Here is a 19,934-nt window from a genome sequence, read left to right as displayed (position 1 = left end):
GCTGATACTTTTTTAAAATACATTTTTATTGATGTCAGAGAGGAAGGGAGAGGGAGAGAGAGAAACATCAGTGATGAGAGAGAATCATGGATCGGCTGCCTCCTGCACACCCCTCACTGGGGATCGAGCCCGCGACCGGGGCCTGTGCCCTGACTGGGAATCGAACCGTGACCTCTTGGTTCATGGGTCGACGCTCAGCCGCGGAGCCACCCGGCCGGGCCAGCCTGATACTTCCATGGAGCAGAGTAAACGTGTGGCGATGTCCTGTTTCTGTAAAGGTTCCTAAGCCCTCTCCGTCCCGGACTCGCTCCCTGCAGGGGGTGGGAGCACAGTCCATGCAGGCCCGCCCGCCGCCCTCGGGGCCCGGCGCTCGGTGCACAGGCATCCACCTCACAGACGGGGGCCTCGAGCGCGGTTTTCACACGACTTTCTCTCGCTTGGACCAGAACTTCTTAGACAACTTCCCCAGCGGCGACGTCCTGTCCTTCGTGGCGCGCATATTCCTGCTGTTCCAGATGGTGACCGTGTACCCACTCCTGGGCTACCTGGCCCGGGTCCAGCTGCTGGGCCACGTGTTCGGGGACCCGTACCCCAGGTGAGGAGGGCTCCCCGACCGGCAGGCGCCGAGGGCGGGGCTGCAGCCGGGCCGCAGGACCTGTGACCGCCGCCGCCGCAGGCGTTTGCCGACGAAATGTCTCTGGGGACAGGTCGCGGGTCGCAGCCGCTCTCCCTGCAGAGCCTTAGAATAGGAGACGCTCCTTGGGCAGCGTGAGTCACGGGGGCTCCTCCCTGTGGTCACGTGAGGGCTGGGCCGGGACAGGGACCTCTGACTCAGCTGCTGCTGACCGCCCGCCCGGCAAGCTGGTGGCAGAGACCCTGGGCCGGCCTCCTTCGCGTGATGGCGATTGACGTCCGCTTAGTCACTAACAGGCGTGTGCCTCTCCACGTGTGTGCCTTTCCACGCGTGTGCCTTTCCACGCGGTAGCTGGCCGTCGAAGGCGAGGCAGCGTCCGCTTAGGGCAGCCGTGGGCAAACTCGGCCCGCGGGCCGGATCCGGCTGTTCTATCCGGTTCTCTTGCTCTCCCCTCCGCTCCTTTACTTTGAATTTATATTAGTTCACACAAACACTCCATCCACGCTTTTGTTCCGGCCCTCCGGTCCAGTTTAAGAACCCATGGTGGCCCTCGCGTCAGAAAGTTTGCCCACCCCTGGCTTAGGGTCTCTGCCTGCATAGCCGTCGCTCTCCGTCTCCCCCCGGCGATGAGGAGCTGTGAGTCGCTGTGGCATCGCTCGCGGCTGCCGCCTCTCCCAGGGGCTCCCGGACGCCCCGTGGGCCTGGCTCACCTGCTCCCTCGCTCGGTCTCATCACAGCCCACCAAGCAGTACCGAGGCCTGCCCTGTTTTCTTGGGAATACATCATCTTAAATGAAGAAAGCTTCTGGATAACATTCGACCAAAAGGTCATGTGTACAGTAACCAACACACAAATGGTCTAAAGCAGTTCTTCCTCGAAGGAACGGCGGCCTTGCCCTCGGTTAAACAAGGACCTCGGCGGGAGTGTGGTGGTGATAAACCGTAAACCTCCAAAGCAGGAGGCAGGCGTTCCCCGGCCGGCAGCGCGGCGTGGCAGCCGGGTGCCCACGGTGCCCGTCGGGGGGGTGGGAAGTGGGGGTCAGGCCGCTGTGTGCCGGCCGCAGTCACAGGCACCGGAGCGCAGCGGGAGGCCGGGGCGGAGACGGCAGGCGAATGCGCTGGTCCTGCTTGCTGCCCTGGCCCGCCTGGTGTGGGCTGGTGGGATGTGCTTCCTTCTCGGGAAAGGCCTGGAATTCCCCTTCTGCTCACGGGACCTTTCTGCCCCCGCCGCCAACGCCACACTGGCGTCTACCCAGTGACAGCCCTCTGCGCACGGCGCCTGCAGGGCCAGCCCTCTGGCGGGCCTCAAGCATGGCAAACTCGCGGCCGGCGGGCCACCTACCTCGTCTATTTCGGCCGCGAGTTTGACATGCTTGCACATGCTTAGAGTTTACTGAGGACCCAGGAACTCCAGTGTGTATCCGTCAGCATTTAACACACAAGAAAGTAAGACCAAGAGTTTTATAAATATTAACTTCTTTTAAAAGCACTCATAAGACCATTACTTGTTAACACCAATAACATGTTTGTGAATAATAACCATTTCCAAAATAACTTCCGGTTTATCTTTTCAAAACTCTTCAATGTCTGGTTTACGATCATTGGGTTCTTTTCTCTTCCTCGGGATTCAGACTGTGGCGCTGTGTTGTTTTCATGTAACTGTATGAAGGCGGTGCGCCTGCACAGACATGCACTGGGACAGAGTCCATCTCGTGGCCTCTTCAGGGACCGGGAGCCTCTGCCCTGGTCCTCCACCGGGCTGGCGGCGGCAGTTCCTCAGACGTCAGCTGCGTCTGGCCCTCCGTCACCTGGAACCGCTGTCTGTCCTGTGGGCGCTTCTCCACGTTCCCCAGGGGCCTGTGACCTGGTGTCCAGTCGTTGGCGTGGACGGTTCACCGGGTTCCTGGGATCCTCCAGGTGTTGGCACCCTTCACTGGACGCGTCAGAACGCACTCCTAGTGTCCCCGCCGGGTCACTAGCGAAGGCTCGGGGCCGTCACCGGCTCTGCCAAGTCCTCACTCGCTCTGGAAACTCCATTTGACCATTGGCAACACGGACCACCATTGTGTTCCTACGTGACACGTGTCATTCATTTCCAAGAGAGTGGCCGGCACAGCCCGGTCGGGAGACTCGCCTGTGGCCCCTCAGAGACAGGGTTCCTGGGGGGAGGTGAGGGGTCCCCGGCCGGGCTCCCGGCTCCTTCCCTCCCCAGGACACCCTGGTCTCCGGTCCGCGGCAGGGGCTCCGCGGCGGGGGCCCCGGGACGTGCTTCCTGCGGTACGCGCGGAGAGAAGGCGTGTGCCCAGCCGAGTGTGGCACAGCCGGTGACCTGGGCTCCTTGCCCAGGCACTGCCCAGCCTCTGTGGGTCTGGCGCCGAGGCGCAGCGTGGGGCCTGACAGCCCGGCCGGCCCGGCTGCGGCGCACTTTGCCCTCCGCTGCTTTGCACAGCCAGTGCGGGGTGTGTGATACAAAAATGATTCCACCGCGGGCCTTCCGAAGGGGCCGGACTCCCGGGGTGTGGTTGCGCTTGGAGAACCACCGCTTTGGGAAAGACGTGCGTTTCCTCTCGCGACACAAACGGAAGTAGCCAAGGCCGCCACGGTCTCCGCCCCGAGCAATGCTAAGGCGGCGGTTCTGGGGGAGGCGGGAGAGCGGAGGCCGAGCGCCTTTGCAGCTCATCGGGGGCCGGGGGGAGGGGGGACGAACCACTGCTGTGTGGGAACGACTCCTCATTTTTAAGTCTTTGTGATCACCATCCGGGTGAACGAGCCTCTGGCGACTTGGGCTCCAGAGTTGCGCTCGCGCCTCCGTTTGGCTTCGGAGAAGGACCGTTCTGGAGAAACGGAGCTGTTTCTTGGGCATCAGATTTCAGCCACGTTACTTTCCTCTGTGCCCAGACTGATTCCCAGACTCATTAACGTCTAGTTCGTGGATTTAGTAGGCGTTCTCTGCATGGGAGATGCTGAATAGCCCGAAGTGGCTGAATCAAAAGTAACATCCTGCCCATCTTCCCTTTTCCTCAGCTTAGCGTACCTAATTATACAAGTAAAATAAACACCGTGGAAACACTGTGAAGTTTAGAAAACAGAAAATGGCCCCAGATCCCAAATCTTGCAGAACCACTGTTGCCCTGCAGTCTCCTCCCTCTGATGACTCCCCGCGGTCTCGGGTTCCCGTCCGTAACAGCCCAGACAGCTCTCCCCGCGGGGCCCGCTCGGGTGCTGCCATCTGGGGGCCAGCGATAAGTGTTCTTAGTAATTGTTAATAGAGCCGTCTATCGGGCACTTCTGTTTTTCCTGGATCTCCCGATGGGAAAGCTTTTGTCATGATGTGACTGAGCGGGACCGTGGGCGGGAGAGCGACCTCTGACCCGTTACCGTGCGCTCCCGTGGCGGCTCTTCGCCTGCGCACAGAGGGCGGGCCCTGCATCGGCGCTCGCGCCGCCTCCGCCTCGGCGGGACGTCCCTGCCACGTGTAAGACGTTCTGATTGTAGACATGTTAATAGCGAATTGTATTCTCACATCCGTGGTTATAACGTGCCTGTTTTATTTTTATTTTCTTTTCCCTCCAAACGCATCACCTAGCATTTTCCACGTGCTGGTCCTGAATCTGATTATTGTGGGAGCTGGCGTGAGCATGGCCTGTCTGTACCCCAACATAGGAGGGATCATCAGGTACTGCGGGGGGCTGCGCCCCTTCGGGGTGCTCTCTGCTGGTGTGCTGTCCCGTGCTGCTGCTGTCTCGTCTGATGGTGTGAGATTTCAGGGTTTAAAGCGGGAACGTGCATGTCCTGCTGTCGCTTACGTCTCGTCTTCCTTTCTGCTCCCTTCTAACTAGCAGCACCGGGGCCCTGAGCTGGGGCACCTGCTCGCTCTCTCTCTCAGTACTGTCTCCTGTGTTCCTTTCTTCTCACCCAGTACAAGTGACGTTGAGTCAATAGCATAGCATGTCTTGGGCACCTGGGAGGTCTCTTACGTGTCACGGCTGTGCCCTAACTTCCTGCTCAGGAACAGTCCCGGGAGAAGGGTCCTCATGTGAGGTGACGGGGAGATCTGACGGGGGGGGGGGGCGGGCCACGGTGCGGTATACAGACCTGTAACATGGAAACCCACCCCAACCCCTATGTGTTCATGCTGACCAGTGTCACCCCACTAATTTAATAAAATAGAAAGAACATAGTCCAGTGTCAGCTGTCGTCAGAAAGGAAGAAGTCAGGTCCCGAGGGCTCTTTCCTTTAATATTCTCTCCCAGGGTCACCGTGACGTTTGGGGGAAACATCGAGTGGGTTGGGAATCGTGGTGCCTCGAGTTCTCACGGACACGGGGGCTTAGAACGATGTGTCCCCGAACCTACAGAAAGCAGGGCTGCGTCACTTCCGAAGGCCCTTCCCTAAGAGAGCGGCAAGCAGCACGATGCCCGTTGGACACACGGACAGGTTCCGAGTGAACTGTCCCAGTGGACCAGGAGGCAGTGCAGCTCGGCAGGCTCGTGTGCGGGTGCTTTGTTAGGACCTTTGATATCGATGCCGATGCCGCGAGGTGCTCTCTGCTCATCCTCGGGAGGTGCACGCAGCCCTCCTCACACGCAGGTGCCTAGTCCTGTATCATAAAAGGCTAACGTGCAAACCGACCCGACGGCGGAACAGCCAGTCGCTGTGACACGCACTGACCACCAGGGGGCAGACACAATGCAGGAGCTGCCCCTGGGGGTCAGTGTGCTCCCACGGGGAGTGCTGCTCAGCCAGAAGCTGGGCTCACGGCTGGCGGGAGCCTCTCCTGCCTCCAGGGCATTCGGACATCCCCCGAGGGCTCCTGGACTGAGAGAGGGTGCAGGCTGGGCCGAGGGACCCCCCCCCCCCCCCGCACCGCAGTGCACTAATTTCGTGCACCGGGCCTCTAGTTAGTTTATGAAAGATCAAAGCAGAGAGCCAGTCTCCAGATGTTCCTGAGGAAGCCGCCCGGATTTGAGGCATGAGTAAAACCCTTTGTCAAGCAGATGCCGTAAAGACGAACAGGAAGTAATGGTTTGCAGTAACTTAGCAAGTAAAATGATTGGGACGCCAGTGCGTTTCGTCAGCAGCAGATGGAGCCGGTAGGCCTGCTGCAGCGGGCTGAGGAGGGTGGAATGAGGCTGTGGTCGCCTTTCTTGTAGATCAGAAAAGGCAAAATGCAGGGTGGCTCTTCACCCAGAGGCGCTTCTTTTCCAGGTACTCGGGAGCAGCCTGCGGCCTGGCCTTCGTGTTCGTCTACCCGTCCCTCATCCACATCCTCTCCCTCCGCCAAGAGGACCGCCTGACGTGGCCCACGCTGGTCTCCCACGTCCTCATCATCGTCCTGGGCCTGGCCAACCTGGTGGCTCAGTTCTTCATGTGACACCCCCGTCGCGCCAGGTCTCCGCCCCACGCGCCGGCCAACGCCGCGGCTCTGGACGTTCCGCCGAGAAAACCTGAAAACAAGGGCAGCGGCCACCCATGCACTCCTGAGCCGCGGGGCTCCGTGCGGGGAAGGGCCGGGAAGAACGGTCTCTGCCTCCACCTGCCTCCTGTCACCCGCCCCCTCCCTCACCGAGGCCCGCGTGGAAGCTGTGCCCCTCGGGAGAGCCGCGCTGTGTTTTGCTTTTAGCCCCGAGGTGGGCGGCGCGTTTGGCGACAGTGAAGACTCAGGGCGTCCCCCGCCGGGACTTCTGTTCCAGGCTCGCTGCACTGCCTTCCGTTTTGTCACCCGCTAGGCCGCTGCTGCAGTTTGCCTAAACCTTTACCGTTGGGGACAGCAAACCAAATACCTCATTTTCTAAGGAGAAGTCTCCATGACATCAGTGTTGGTAGACTGAATTTTTAACCATGAGAGAAAAAGAAAAGGTCGCTAGAGGCCCCATGGCCGTGAACTTTATACAGAATAAATGCACTCATGGCGTTTGTGCTGACTTCGCTTTCGTTTCTAATCTGGTGACTTAGGTCAAAACCCTAGTTCCCCAAAGTCGGGTGTGATTGCCCCATCGGTCAGCGGGGGGTGTGGGGTGTCTTCTGCCCTTGGGAAGAGGGGTCCCGGCAGGGCCCGTGGGAAGAGTGGAGGAAGCAGAGCTGCAGGCCCCCCAGGGAGAAGGGGGTGGAGGAGGGAGGCCGAGTGGGGTCTGCCGCCCAGTGTGTTCCATTCCTACAGGGAAGGGTTGGCTCTGGGTGAGGGGTGCCCTGCAGGAGGAGACCCCCACCCCGCTGTGTAACTGGCAGCGTATTTCAGCGAAGCCCCAGCCTCGTCCACAGACGCAGACGTACACCGAGGACCGTTCCCTCAAGCTCTTCTGCAAAAGGCCTCGTTGGGAACATGCTCAGGCGCACACAGAGCAGAGAAAGCCACAGGCTGACGCCCCGGAATGCCGGCCCCTGACTTAGTAACGATGAGAGGGCTGAGCCTGCTCTACGCACCCCGTGTTCCTTTCCCCCCAAATCCTTAAAGCCACCCTCGGTCGGTTTGTCGTTCCATCTCTGCAGCCTTACGAGGCGCTCCCGAGCCTCTGGACTCGGCTACACCTGGTGGCGGAGGCAGCCTGCGGAGAGGTGGTGGCGGGACCTGCGGGGGTGGGGGGGGGGGAAGCCGGGTGGGTTAGAGATGCCCCGCCCATTCGTGTCTCAGCACAGGGGATGGGGAGCACGCGTGTCAGTGCTGGGCAGTCCTCTGCTCTGTGCTTCCGTCCTGTCCGTCAGAGCCCTGGGAATCGGAAGCCAGGGGCTCCTTCAGGTCTTGCAGGCTCGATCCCTGCTCCCCCCAGTGGCCTCTCTCATCTCTGAAAAGGCGTTTTCGGCTCTGGCTGGTTTTGCTCGATGATTAGAGCATCAGCCCGAGGACCGAAGGGTCCAGGTTCGATTCCCGGTCAAGGGTATGTACCTGGGTTGCTGGCCCAGGTTCCGGCGTGCGCAGGAGGCAACCGATGGATGTGTCTCTCTCACTTCGGTGTTTCTCTCTCCCCCTCTCCCTTCCTATTTCTCTAAAAACTAATAAAAATATTTTAAAAATAAATGTATAATAATAAAAGCGTAATATGCTAATTAAACCAGACGACCTTCCGGGCGAAGCCGGGGCTGCGAGGGAAGCTGGCGGGTGCCAGAGGGAAGCCGGTGCCGGCAGCCGGGGGAAGGAAGGCCAACTCCTGCACAAATTTCGTGCATCGGGCCTCCAGCGAAGCCATAAATAATAAAAACTTGAGTTTGCACGGCCTCTTGTCAATATGCGTGACGGTGTTAACACATGGAAACAGGACTTGATCTGGTTTTGCCCATTGGGTGATCGAAGTGAATAGGACAATGGATGTATTCTTCACTGAACTAAAAGGCCAAGTGGGCATTTGTTTTTTGTTTTCCCTGAGAGACCGAAACCCGTCTCAGGCTTGTGCTGAGTGGCGCTGCCTTCTGTAGTTTCTTGTCCTGAACGCCGTCCCCGGGGACTGGGCCCGCCCTCCCCTCGGACCCTGTCACTGCGCACGCGTCCCGCCCTCCCCTCGGACCCTGTCACTGCGCACACATCGCACATCGCCCACCGGGACGCGGAGCCCAGCGGCGCCCTCGGGAAGGTCGTGTGGTTTTCACGTAAGAAATGGAATCGAAATGGGTGTGAAGAGAAACAGCTCTGGGGTGTGTTTGACTGCGTTTTGCTGGGAAATGCTGTTGCCTGACCCGGGCAGGAAAGCAGCTGTAGGTCCTCATCCTTCCTGCCAGACCTCCAGGGGCAGCGCGTGCCCTCGAGGCATGACGTGACGCCACCTCTGCCCCCCACGGGCCGCCTCTGTCCCCCACGGGCCGCCTCTGTCCCCCACAGGCTGCCTCTGCCCCACCCATGGGCCGCCTCTGCCCCCCACAGTCCGCCTCTGCCCCCCACGGGCCGCCTCTGCCCCCCACGGGCCGCCTCTGCCCCCCACGGGCCGCCTCTGCCCCCCACGGGCCGCCTCTGCCCCCCACGGGCCACCTCTGTCCCCCACGGGCTGCCTCTGCCCCCCACAGGCCGCCTCTGCCCCCCACGGGCCGCCTCTGTCCCCCACGGGCCGCCTCTGTCCCCCACGGGCCGCCTCTGTCCCCCACGGGCCGCCTCTGCCCCCCACGGGCCGCCTCTGCCCCCCACGGGCCGCCTCTGCCCCCCACGGGCCGCCTCTGCCCCCCACGGGCCGCCTCTGCCCCCCACGGGCCGCCTCTGTCCCCCACGGGCCGCCTCTGTCCCCCACTGGCCGCCTCTGCCCCTACAGTCCGCCTCTGCCCCACCCATGGGCTGCCTCTGTCCCCCGGGTGCCTCTGCCCCCCCACAGGCCGCCTCCGCCCCCCACGGGCCGCCTCTGTCCCCGGGCGGCATCTGTCCACGGGGGACCTTGCTGTCGACCTCGGTCGGCGCGTGGAGAAAGGCCGCCTCGCCCCTAGCGTCGTAGCTCGTTGGGGCGAGGTTCACGTCCACCTGGTAGACGGAGCCTGTGATGAGCGGCCATGCGCACCAAGGAGGCCGTGGTGGACGTGCCGGGGGTGTGGCACCGCCTCCCGAGGGCCATGGGAGCAGGCGTGTTGGACAGCTGAGAAGGAGAGGAGGGCCGGCATCCCTGCCGGACATGGGGTGCGCACGCCTGGAGGAGGGGGGCCTGGCCCGTGGCTGCCTGAGCCCCCAGCGCTGCCGCCCTCGCCCCTCAGCCTTTCCCCCGCCGCTTCCCGTTCCCCTCATTGTCGGACTCCCCACACATTTCCTGCTTCGGAGGCGGGGCTGGTGGCCGCGGCGGGGGGGGGGGGGGGGGGGGGGGTGGGGGGGTGGGAGCAGAGCGTGCTGACCGGCCCGGTGCCCGGTGCCCGTGGAGGCGGGAAACGTGCCGGAGAGGCACAGGGCTGGCTGCTGGCGCCGGCTTTGCCGCAGACACACGGGCGGACCCACTGCAGGACACAAACCCGCTTCTGGATCCTCCGTTCCTTCGTTCCTTCGTTTGCAAACGAGGCCGTTCTACTATGGCCGCTCCCGCCTCAGAGCATCAGGACGCTGAAGCGGCTCATTGCCCTGGTGCTCGGCAGGGGCCCAGGTCCTATCGCTGCGTCCCTGGGACACCCCACGGGCTCGCCCTCCAGCTGGGGGCTTCGCAGCTGACGGAGGAGCTGGTGGGGGGAGAACCTGCAGCTCGGATCAGGGATGTTCCTGGGAGCGCGTGGAGGGAGACACTGGGAACCGTAGACACGAGGGGCGCGTTCGGTACATCACACAGTGAGGACGGCTCAGTCCCAATCTTACTGGCAAAACCGTGACGGCACTCCGTGCAAATAAACCCCCTCCCCAGGCCCAGAGCCTGTGACTCACCGGGAAACAGGACGAGAGAGAGAGAGAGAGAGAGAGAGAGAGAGAGAGAGAGAGGGGCTGGGGGCTGGAGGCCCGGAGAGGTGGGGTGGGAGCTGGGGTCAGGAGGTGTGAGTGGCAGGAGCCCTCTCCTCGAGAGGCGGGTCTTTCTCGAGGGCCCTCAGGTGATGGGTGAGGCCCCACCACGCCATGGAGACAGATGTCCTTCACTCAGTCTATCGATTTCCGTGTTCATTCCCCTAAAACGTTTTCACAGCGACGTCCAGCCGTGTTTCACCAAATGCCTGGATCGCGTGGCCTGCCAAATGGACACCAAATTCACCATCACACTCACCAACTCACACACCGGGCGGGCAGGTTGGGACCGCTTGCCAGCCCTTTCCCGAAGCTGTGGCCGTCCGGGCGCCGCTGGCTGGGCCGTGGGTGGGGCCTGCGTGTCTCGGGTGGCAGGTCCGCGGGCAGCACCTGGGGCCCCGAGGGATGAGGCCCGGCTGGAACGCACCTGGACCCGCCCTCTGGGACCGCAGTGGGGTGGGAGCGATCACAGGCAGGGGCCGATCCCAGCCCCGGGGCAGCACCTCCGGCCGCAGGCTGACCCCGAAAGGTCCCATCGGGTCACGTGTAAGTGACAGCTCCCCCAGGGACGTGTGGAGCCTCTGATTACCAGCGAGATTGTTCTCTTTTCACAGGAACGGGTCATTCGGAGATTTCCTCTCATTGTTTATTGTGGGAGCCAGGTCTAAATCATCGCAGACAGCCTGCGCCTCGAACCCGGTTTGAAACCGCAGCGGAGGTCTATTTTGTTGCCTTTTGGTCCTTTTAAAAATAGCTCTCGCGGCTCCTTGGTGTCTGATGACTTCTTGCCTGATGGCGGGAGCGTGATGACTGCTGGCCGGTGACTCAGGTTCAGCCGCTGCAGAATTGTTTCAGTTTTATCCAGTTAACTCACCGGAAATCTCGGAGGAAAAGCAGCTGAGATTGGGGAGCTCACGAGGGGTTCTGAGCCCCGACCGAGCTCCCAGGGGTTCTGAGCCCTGAACGAGCTCACGAGGCTCAACTCTGCACCCAGTGCAGCCTCGCCACCTCCTCGGCTACCTGGAAATCAGCCATCGCTGCTCGCTCCTCTCCCCACACGCAGGGTCTCGCCTGCTGTTGTACGCCCCCCACCGCCCCCCGCGTGCCTGGTCAGACTCGCGTGGGCGCTGGGGGAAAGTTGTTAGTGGGATGAGTAGACGACCCGACAGGAGAACGAAATTCGTTGTAACAAATCAAACTACACACAAAATAGAAGAAACTCGGTCAATGTTTCTCTCGAGGCTTGCGTGGGTAAACTCAAGGTTAAGAGTCATGGAGGCCTGGCCGGGTGGCTCAGAGGTTGAGCGTCGACCTGTGAACCAGGAGGTCACGGTTCAATTCCCGGTCCAGGGCACAGGCCCGGGTTGCCAGCTCGATCCCCAGTGTGGGGTGTGCAGGGGGCAGCCGATCCATGATTCTCTCTCATCATTAATGTTTCTCTCTCTCTCTCCCTCTCTCTCCCTCTCCCTTCCTCTCTGGAATCAATAAAAATATATTGATTTAAAATATATATATTGATATAATTAAAAAGAGCATAGAGGAAATTACATGGGAAAGGTGGGAGATGTGACCATATAAAATATTACACTCTATAGACCGAAAAGGTCATAAACTCAATCAAAAGAGGAATATCAAACCGGGAAGATGTTGGCTACCGCATGGCATAGCAATATGGAAGTACGTAGGGGAAATCTAAGATTCCAGTCCAAAAATGAGAAAAGAACGTGAAAGCAGACGGTTCACAAGAGGAAGCACCAACAGCCATCAAATGACTACGAAAGACCGTTTTCTAACAACTGGTGCTAACAAACAGAAAATAGCTACCGGTAGCTATGGTTCTATTGCTGACGGGGTTCAGGGAGCTGAGCGCCCCCTTCCTACTCGGCTCTTCTCTTCAAAACCAAGTTCTTAAAACTCCAAGTGAGGCAGGAAGTCTGTTCTTTTCCTGCGTTTTAGCCGTTTCCGCCCTCCCTGGGAGCAGTGCATCACACAGCCCTCCATGCACCACAGCGATGGCCGAGCAGGAGGGCAGAGGCTTAAAACCGGAGGCAGATCTACACTAATAAAAGAGAAAGATGCAAATTGACCGTACCTTCACGACACCCACCAGGCAATCAGGAGTGAGTATGCAAATTAACCAAACAAAGATGGTGGGTTAATTTGCATACACAGGCGCCGAGCGGCTGGGGGCGGGGCGGGATGCAGACGTTCCGCCCCGCCCCAGCAGCTCTGGGCCTCTGGGCAGTGTGGGAAGGCAGAAAGGCAGCTCCGGCCGGAGCGAAGGCAGTGCGGGCAGCCAGGGCGGTGCCGGCAGCCAGGGGACAGAAGGCCCATTCTTGCACGAATCTTCATGCACTGGACCTCTAGTGAATAACAAAGAGCTATTCTGTCACCATAGGCAGAGATCAGACATGTGCTATTCATTTTTTATTTTTAGAAGGAAAAAGCTGGGACCGGGTGGGACCACCGTCCTCTTCTGATGGAGAGACAGGGACAGGGACCCAGAGCCAATCCAGCGAGTTTATTTTATATCCCAAATACCAGGAAGTTTCACCAAAAGGTCAAGACAAAAGGAGATGATTTGCATTCTTGAGCAGGCCCTGAGCATTCTTGGTGCTAGGCTGGATTTAGATATCAAAACCACTTCCCCACACCACAGGCCATGTGCTATTAATTTGAGGCATGTGCTCTACATGTAGCCCAGCAAGTGTGCCCTGACCGGGGGTCGAACCGTGACCTCCTGGTTCATAGGTTGACACTCAACCACTGAGCCACACCAGTGGAGCAGTTTTGTGGATTTGAGATTTTCCCAAGGAAAAAAGATGAAAAAGGGACAATTCTATTTTTTCAGAGCACAAAATTCTTGAGCAACATGACACCTCTCTTTGCATAGAATGAAGTGAGAAGGAATCAGAGATTTTTTTTTTTTAGTCCAACCTCTCCATCTAACAGATAAAGAACTGAATTCAAATAAGTTGAGACACGTGTTAGAGCTATTTTCATATCTGTGTGTATAAATTTGCCTTGTTTTTTTTTTAAAGCTGTGCAACATTCTATAAGGATATATCTTAATTTATTTTTTAAATATATTTGTATTGATTTCAGAGAGGAAGAGGGAGAGATAGAAACATCAATGATGAGAATCATTGATTGGCTGCCTACTGGGGACCAAGCCCACATGTGCCCTGACCGGGAACCGAACCGTGACCTCCAGGTTCATAGGTCGACACTCAACCATTGAACCACACCAGCCGGGCCCCCTTCATTTATTTAGTCATGTTTCTCTGAGGAATATTTCCGTTATTTCCAATTTTTCACTATTGTCAACGATGCTGCGAGGAATGACCTTATTATACACGTGCCTTAGTTCAGTGTGTATTTTCACAGGAAACATAACCAGAAACCAAGTAGAAATTTTTACTGGAAATAGTCGTCCTGTGACATTGTGCCCATGGCCAACACAGGGGATTATCAAACTTCTCATTTGATTTCCGTTTTTAGGGTAATTTGGGTCTCTTACATGGATCCACCTGAAACTCACGCTTCCGTGTGATGTGAGCTGGGCCTAACTTACTTGTTTTGTCAATATTTACTCTGAAAGGCGCTGCGGGCACCGGATGTGGGGACGCAGCTGCCGGCACCCACCTGGCTCCAGCCCCTTGGGCAAGATAACAGCCCTGGCCCTGCAGCCCGCAGCCTGCCCGGGGCCACCGGGAAGGCGGTGGGGCCCATGGCTGTACAGGGGGCGCATCCCCACCACCTGCGCACGTGGGGGTGAGCCAGACGGGCTTCCAGGCTCTGAGCGGTCGGCGAGCGTTCCGTGTAGGGCAGGAGATGGTCGTCTTGCCACGGCGTGTGTCCGTGGTCTCGCCCACGGTGAGGCGGCGCCTGGGGGCGGTGTGGCCGCCCATGGAAAGAGGGATGTGGCTCTCTGGGGACGAGCCTTCCCTTTTCCTTGCAGGGCTGGGGTGAGTCATAGTTCCCCTGCTTTCTGTGTCGGGGCCACGTCTGCGTTATGATTGCGTCTCAGGGGTTCGGAGGTGGCCGCGAGGAGAGGCCAGCAGACGCCTGGCGCCCCCACCCTCTGAGGTCGCCCCGGCTGGGAGCCCCGGGTGCAGGAGCTCCTGGCTGGGCTCAGGGCCTGTGGCAGCTGCTGCGGGGGAGTGAGGGTGCAACGGGCCAGGTGCCTCTGCAGTGCCAGGGCCCGTCCGTGGCCGCCTTTCCTCCTGTCTCACGTCCCCTCCCCTCCCCGTCCCCTCCAGGTCCCCTTCCAACGGCCTAGGGGCTCCCCACCCTGTCCCAGAGCTGCTTCGGGGAAACCTGCCCTGAGGCCGGAGGAGATGCCTCCTGTGTAGGGGGACGGCGCGGGGCGGGGCGGGGCGGGGGGTCCCCCTGAGTGCTGAGACTAGTGACTGCGCGTTGGGGAGCTACTGAGAACAAATCTCAGTCTCTATTCTGTAAGAGACTCGGGCTTTTCTGGGAGGGCATCTCTTTTGTAAAAAATATTTTTATTGGTTTCAGAGAGGAAGGGAGAGGGAGAGAGAGGGAGAGAGAAACATCAGTGATAAGAGAATCGTGGATCGGCTGCCTCCTGCACACCCCACACTGGGGATCGAGCCTGCAACCCGGGCCTGGGCCCTGACCGGAATCGAACCCGGGACCCTCAGTCCGCAGGCTGACGCTCTATCCACTGAGCCACACCAGCCAGGGCGGGGCATCTCTTCTTGTAGGAAGGAGGGAGCTGTGAAGGGAGGGGTGCCTCTGAGGGGGAACCCCCAGGGCCCCAGGACGGGGTCCAGCCTCGCGCACAGGACCCGAAGCGGGGCCAGCAGCGGCTGCGCAGCCCGTCACAGAAAGGGGGGCCTGTTCCTGGCTCGGCTGAATGGAGGGGGGGCGGGCCCCTGCCCTGCTCCCACGAAGACCCGCAGACCCGCACGCAGGCCCCACGCTGCTCTTCACAGGCTTGGCCAAGGCCTCCCGCCCAGGAGCCCTGATTTCAGCAGCAGCGGCGTCTCCGCAGCTTCGGGCGGGGCCGGGGCGGGAGCCCTGGGCAGGGGCGCCAGGAGGCCGCGGCGTGGCCAGGGGCCTGAGAGCCCAGGCGCGGGGAGCACTCTGCCGGCTGTTGGGACCCCTTCGCACACGCTGGGCTTTAACACGAGATGCGGGAGTGAGACCGGGCCGAGGGGCCGATCCCGGAGGAAGGACCGCGGCCTCGCTCCAGGCTGCGGGGTCGGGGGCTGCCTTCCCGCCCACTCGGCACCTCCTGCCCGCGTGTCCCTGGTCCGCATTTCTCCCTCTTCGGAGAGCCGCGTCCCGATTAGGGCCCCAGGCCCCGTGTAATCCAGCCCTGAGACCGCGCCCGGGAGGCTGCCTGGAGCCCGGGCCTAGGACCTCCGTGAAGAGCACGTGGGGACCCGCCACCCGGCGCGGCCTCGGTGTCCCAGCCCCGCAGGGAACGTGGCCGCAGGGCTCTTTCCAGCGGCTCTCCCCCCCCCCCCTCCCCGGCTGCGCTCGGCCCCCTCCAGCGGCCCTGCCTGGCGCCCGTTCCAGGACCGTAAATACAAGAATTTTCCGGGCCGGGCCTGCCAGCCCCGGGGCGGGGGGGCGGGGCGGCGGGGGGGGGCTGCAGGCGGGTTGCCGTGACCTTTGGTCAGTTCACAGGCTCTGTAACCAGGCGGCAGCGGGGCGTGGCGCGGAGCATCCGAGGCCAAAGAGCCAGCTGGTGGCTCTTGTCGCTCCCAGACCCGGGGCAGGGGGGGGGGGGGGGGAGGGGGTGGTTCGTGCTCCAGCCAGGATGGCCCAGTGGCTCCGGGAGGCTGTCCCGCCAGGTCCTCAGACGAGCAGCTGCCGGGCTGCACTCCAGGCCTGACAGCAGCTCCAGGAAGGAGGACTGGAGCCGAGCAGCCAGGCTCAGCTGCACTGACACGCTGGCAACGCTGGGGGGTGGGGGGAGGAGGGGGGAGGGGAGAGGAGGGGGGAGGGGAGGGGAGGGGAGAGAAGAAGGGGAGAGGAGGGGAGAGGAGGGGAGGGGAGGAGAGGGGAGGGGGGATGGATGGGAAAGTGGGGAGGGGAGGGGAGGAGAGGGGAGGGGAAGGGAGGAGAGGGGAGGGGGGATGGATGGGAAAGTGGGGAGGGGAGAGGAGGAGAGGGGAGGGGAGGAGAGAGGTGGAGAGGAGGGGGGAGGAGGGGAGGGGAGAGAAGGGGATGGGAGAGAGGAAGGGGAGGGGAGGGGAGGGGATGGGAGAGAGGAAGGGGAGGGGAGGGGAGGGGAGGAGGAGAGGGGAGGGAGGGGAGGGGAGGGGAGGGAAGGGGAGGGGAGGGGAGAGAAGGGGAAAGAAGGGGAGGGGAGGGGGGAGGGGAGCGGGGAGGAGGGGAGGAAGCTGGGAGGTTTATAGAAACTACAAGGTCACCAGCTTCTTCGAGGGCCTCAGCGAAGGGAGGCGGCGGTGCCGGGCCTGGTGCTAACAGATGAGGGCTGAGCGGCACCTCTTCGGTGCGTGTTGGGAGAACCTGGGGTTTGCTTCACCCATAAATAACCCCCCTCCCCCCATAAATAAACCCAGCGGAGAGCGTGCGAGCAGGAGCCGGCTAAGGCCGCGCCGGCACTGCCAGCACCCCTTCCCCTCCGTGTGCCTTTCCGTTCTCTGAACGTGGCGCTGGCGGCACAATTGCAGCTGCTGGACTGGACATCCTCCCTCCGGAGGGAGTCCCCGGAGGGCCCCCAGGGCTCACCTCCCGGAAGGGACCACCGGGCCTGTCCCCCGCAGGGCGGGGCTCCCAGGTCAGGCCCTCAGGGCCTCACGGGGTGGTTGGGGGGGGAGACAGGGACAGGCCTGCTTCTGAGCTTCCTCTCCGCCCTCCACCCCTTCCGGCCTCCTCCCAGCTTCCCGTGGGGGGCCGGGGGCCTGGACGCTGCTTCGTGACCTCGAACGGCCTGGATCTCCCGCGTGTGTCCACACCTTCTGCTTCCTCACGTCACAGAGCAGCCCCGGGAGCCGGGGGCCGGGCGCACGCAGGCCCTGCGCACTGAGGCTGCTCGGCCTCTCCCAGCGGGGTCCCTGCCTGAATGCCCCAGAGATGCTGCGTTTTACCGTCCCCCGCCCCCCAGCCCCGTGCCCCCCGTGACTCTCAGACCCTCCCGGGCACTTGGAGAAGGCTGGAGTCAAGGGCGGCGTTCACAGTGACGACTCAGGAATCATCACGCTGCTTCGGAGAAAGGGCTCGATGGCTGGACCGTCTCCCAGGACAGGCCTGAGGACAGCAGCCTCGACTGGCTCCGTGCGGCTGCAGCTGACGCGGCGATGGAGGGGCGTCGCCTCCAGGTTGTGGGTGAGGGTGGAGCCGAGCCGGGGGCCAGGTGAGGGCACCTCCGTAGGCTCTGCTGACTGAGGAAGAAAGGCGTGTGCACGCGAGGGAACGTCGCCGAGGATCGGTAGTCGATCCGTGAACGGAGCAGAGCGCTCTGCGGCGCAAAATAATCAACAGAACGAATGGGACTCGGACAGCAAACTGGCCCTGAGCCTTTAGACGTCACGTCCTTTCACTCGTGGGCACAGGCCTGGTGGCTCCCACGCCCGCACAGTGCCCGGCGCGCAGACGCTAACAGGACCGTCCTGGTCTGGCGCGGTGGAGAGAGACAGCAAAGGACTGAGGGTCCCGGGTTCGATGCCGGTCAAGGGCACGGACCACTGTTGCAGGCTCGATGTGTCTCTCTCATCGACGTTTCTCTCTCATCCACGTTTCTCTCTCTCTGTCGCTCCCCTCCCTTCCACGCTCCAAACATCAGTGAAAAAATGCCCTCAGGTGAGGACACAAAAGGAAGACTAACGGGAAGGGCTTCCTTCCCTCCACCCTGAGGACGCTGGGTTTGACCTTGACCTTGACTGTGAACGATGGTGCCCCTGCTTCCTCTCCAAGGGACCTTGGCTTCCTTGCTAAGGCAGAGCATGGGCACCGGCCAAGTCCCTGTCCTCGGCCCGGCGCCCGGTCCCCAGGTCTGGTCCTTCCTGCCTCCCCGGGGGCCCAGGGTGACAGCCTTCGCCTGAACTTTCCGCTCGAGCTCAGAAGACGGATCCGGGTCCCGGTTCTACGCCCCAGCCCGGGCCTAGGGAGCTTCGGACACTGTGGACTCTCCACCCCATCCTGTCCTCGGGGTCCCCCCGGCCTGACCACCAGGGCACTGAGGCCGAATTCTAAGCACCCAGTAGGTCTGAGGGCGCGTCTGGAAGAAATGGAAGGTGGGAAGCACCGGGGATCACTGAGCTCCTTCTTCTGAACCTCAGTCTGACTCTCAGCGTGGGGTCGGGGGCACAACCCTCCAGCCCCCGGAGCCCAGCTCCGCCCAACACCCGCTCCTCGGGCTGCTTGCTGCTGTCCCGGGCAGGGCCGGGGGGCGGGGGGGCAGGCCCGGGGGGGGGGCAGGGCTGGAGGGGAGGGCCGGGGGGTACTGGGCAGCCACCTGCAGGGACGGCGTGTGGGCGCTGGGCACACCTGTACCTGTGGCGTGTTGCAGCCAAAATGCTTAACCTGAACCTAATCAGACACCCAATTCTAGACGTTCCACGGAACCGTGGTCCTTGTCAAAAGTACCGACGTTTAAACACCAAAGGAGCGGTTCCGGGTGAAAGAAAAGCGCAGACGTGACAGCTAAACGCAGTGCGTGCTCCTGAACAGAAAGGCAGCCATAAGGGCACGGGTGGGACAGTTCCGGCTCTGTGTGTGCACGTGTGTGCGCGCATGTGCATGTGTGTGCATGTGTGTGCATGCGAGTGTGTGCATAAAGAAGGAAAAACTTGCCCAACCGGCGTGGCTCAGTGCTTGAGCGTCGACCTAGGAACCAGGAGGACACAGCTCGATTCCCGGTCAGGGCACAGGCCTGGGTTGTGGGTTCGATCCCCGGTAGGGGCCATGCAGGAGGCGGCCGACCAGTGATTCTCTCTCCTCATTGATGTTTCTCTCTCTCTGTCTCTCTCCCCCTCTCCCTTCCTCTCTGAAAACAATAGAAATATATTGGGGGCGGGCGGGGGGAGCAGAGAAAACCCCCAAAGCCGGTTTGGGACTCCACAGTGCAGCACGGCACGTGCAGCGGTCGGGGCGCTGATGGTACAGGGTCCAGCCTCCATGCCCCCGACGGGTCACCACCTGGCATCTCCACAGCTTCTCGGCCCCTGAGGAGCCGCGGTCTCCCCTCCCTGACGCCGTCCCACCCCAGGGTCCCTCCCCCGAGCCTCGCAGGTTCTGGACGGGCCCCTCTCCTCCCAGGGTCCTGGTGCGGACACATGGGGTGCGGAGGTCAGCCAGGTCCCTCCCACCCAGGCCTCCGCTCCGTTCCTACCTAGAGCCCCCAGCCCAGCTGCGCGGGCCGCCAGGACCCCGGGAGGCAGGCGGAGAGCAGCGCCCTCGCTGGCCTGTGCTGTGTGCTGTGCTGTGTGCTGTGTGCTGTGTGATGAGTGCTGTGTGCTGTGTGCTGGTGTGCTGTGTGCTGTGTGCAGTGTGCTGTGTGATGAGTGCTGTGTGATGAGTGCTGTGTGATGAGTGCTGTGTGCTGTGTGCTGTGTGATGAGTGCTGTGTGATGTGTGATGTGTGCTGTGTGATGTGTGATGTGTGATGAGTGCTGTGTGCTGTGTGATGAGTGCTGTGTGATGTGTGCTGTGTGATGTGTGCTGTGTGATGAGTGCTGTGTGATGAGTGCTGTGTGATGTGTGATGTGTGATGTGTGATGAGTGCTGTGTGATGTGTGCTGTGTGATGTGTGATGAGTGCTGTGTGCTGAGTGCTGTGTGCTGAGTGCTGTGTGCTGTGTGCTGTGTGCTGTGTGCGGTGTGCAGTGTGCTGTGTGATGAGTGCTGTGTGATGTGTGCTGTGTGATGTGTGATGTGTGATGTGTGATGTGTGCTGTGTGATGTGTGATGAGTGCTGT

At 61.2% G+C, this 19,934-nt stretch overlaps 1 protein-coding gene across 7 annotated transcripts in view; it reads left to right on the top strand.

Moving 5' to 3' along the window:
• The window catches only part of SLC38A9 (solute carrier family 38 member 9), an 83,606-nt gene that overhangs the window by 33,456 nt on the left and 30,216 nt on the right, over positions 1-19,934 (top strand). For 2 of the 7 annotated variants that reach the window (XM_080677343.1, XM_080677342.1), the window contains exons 13-15: positions 447-595; positions 4,220-4,309; positions 5,842-6,232. The exons of 2 other annotated variants lie outside the window; for them this stretch is intronic. In XM_080677343.1, coding sequence (XP_080533469.1) covers positions 447-595; positions 4,220-4,309; positions 5,842-6,007 — 405 coding nt within the window. In that variant the 3' untranslated portion in view covers positions 6,008-6,232. Of the gene's footprint in view, positions 1-446; positions 596-4,219; positions 4,310-5,841; positions 6,557-19,934 lie in introns of those variants that run through there. 3 more of the 7 variants (XM_080677344.1, XM_080677346.1, XM_080677347.1) reach the window with 3 other exon arrangements.

The sequence above is a fragment of the Plecotus auritus genome (genome assembly GCF_963455305.1).
Source record: "Plecotus auritus genome assembly, chromosome: 7".
Taxonomy (NCBI): Eukaryota; Metazoa; Chordata; class Mammalia; order Chiroptera; family Vespertilionidae; genus Plecotus; species Plecotus auritus.
Note: the sequence above shows the minus strand (reverse complement) of the source record. Positions and strands in the feature narration are given on the sequence as shown.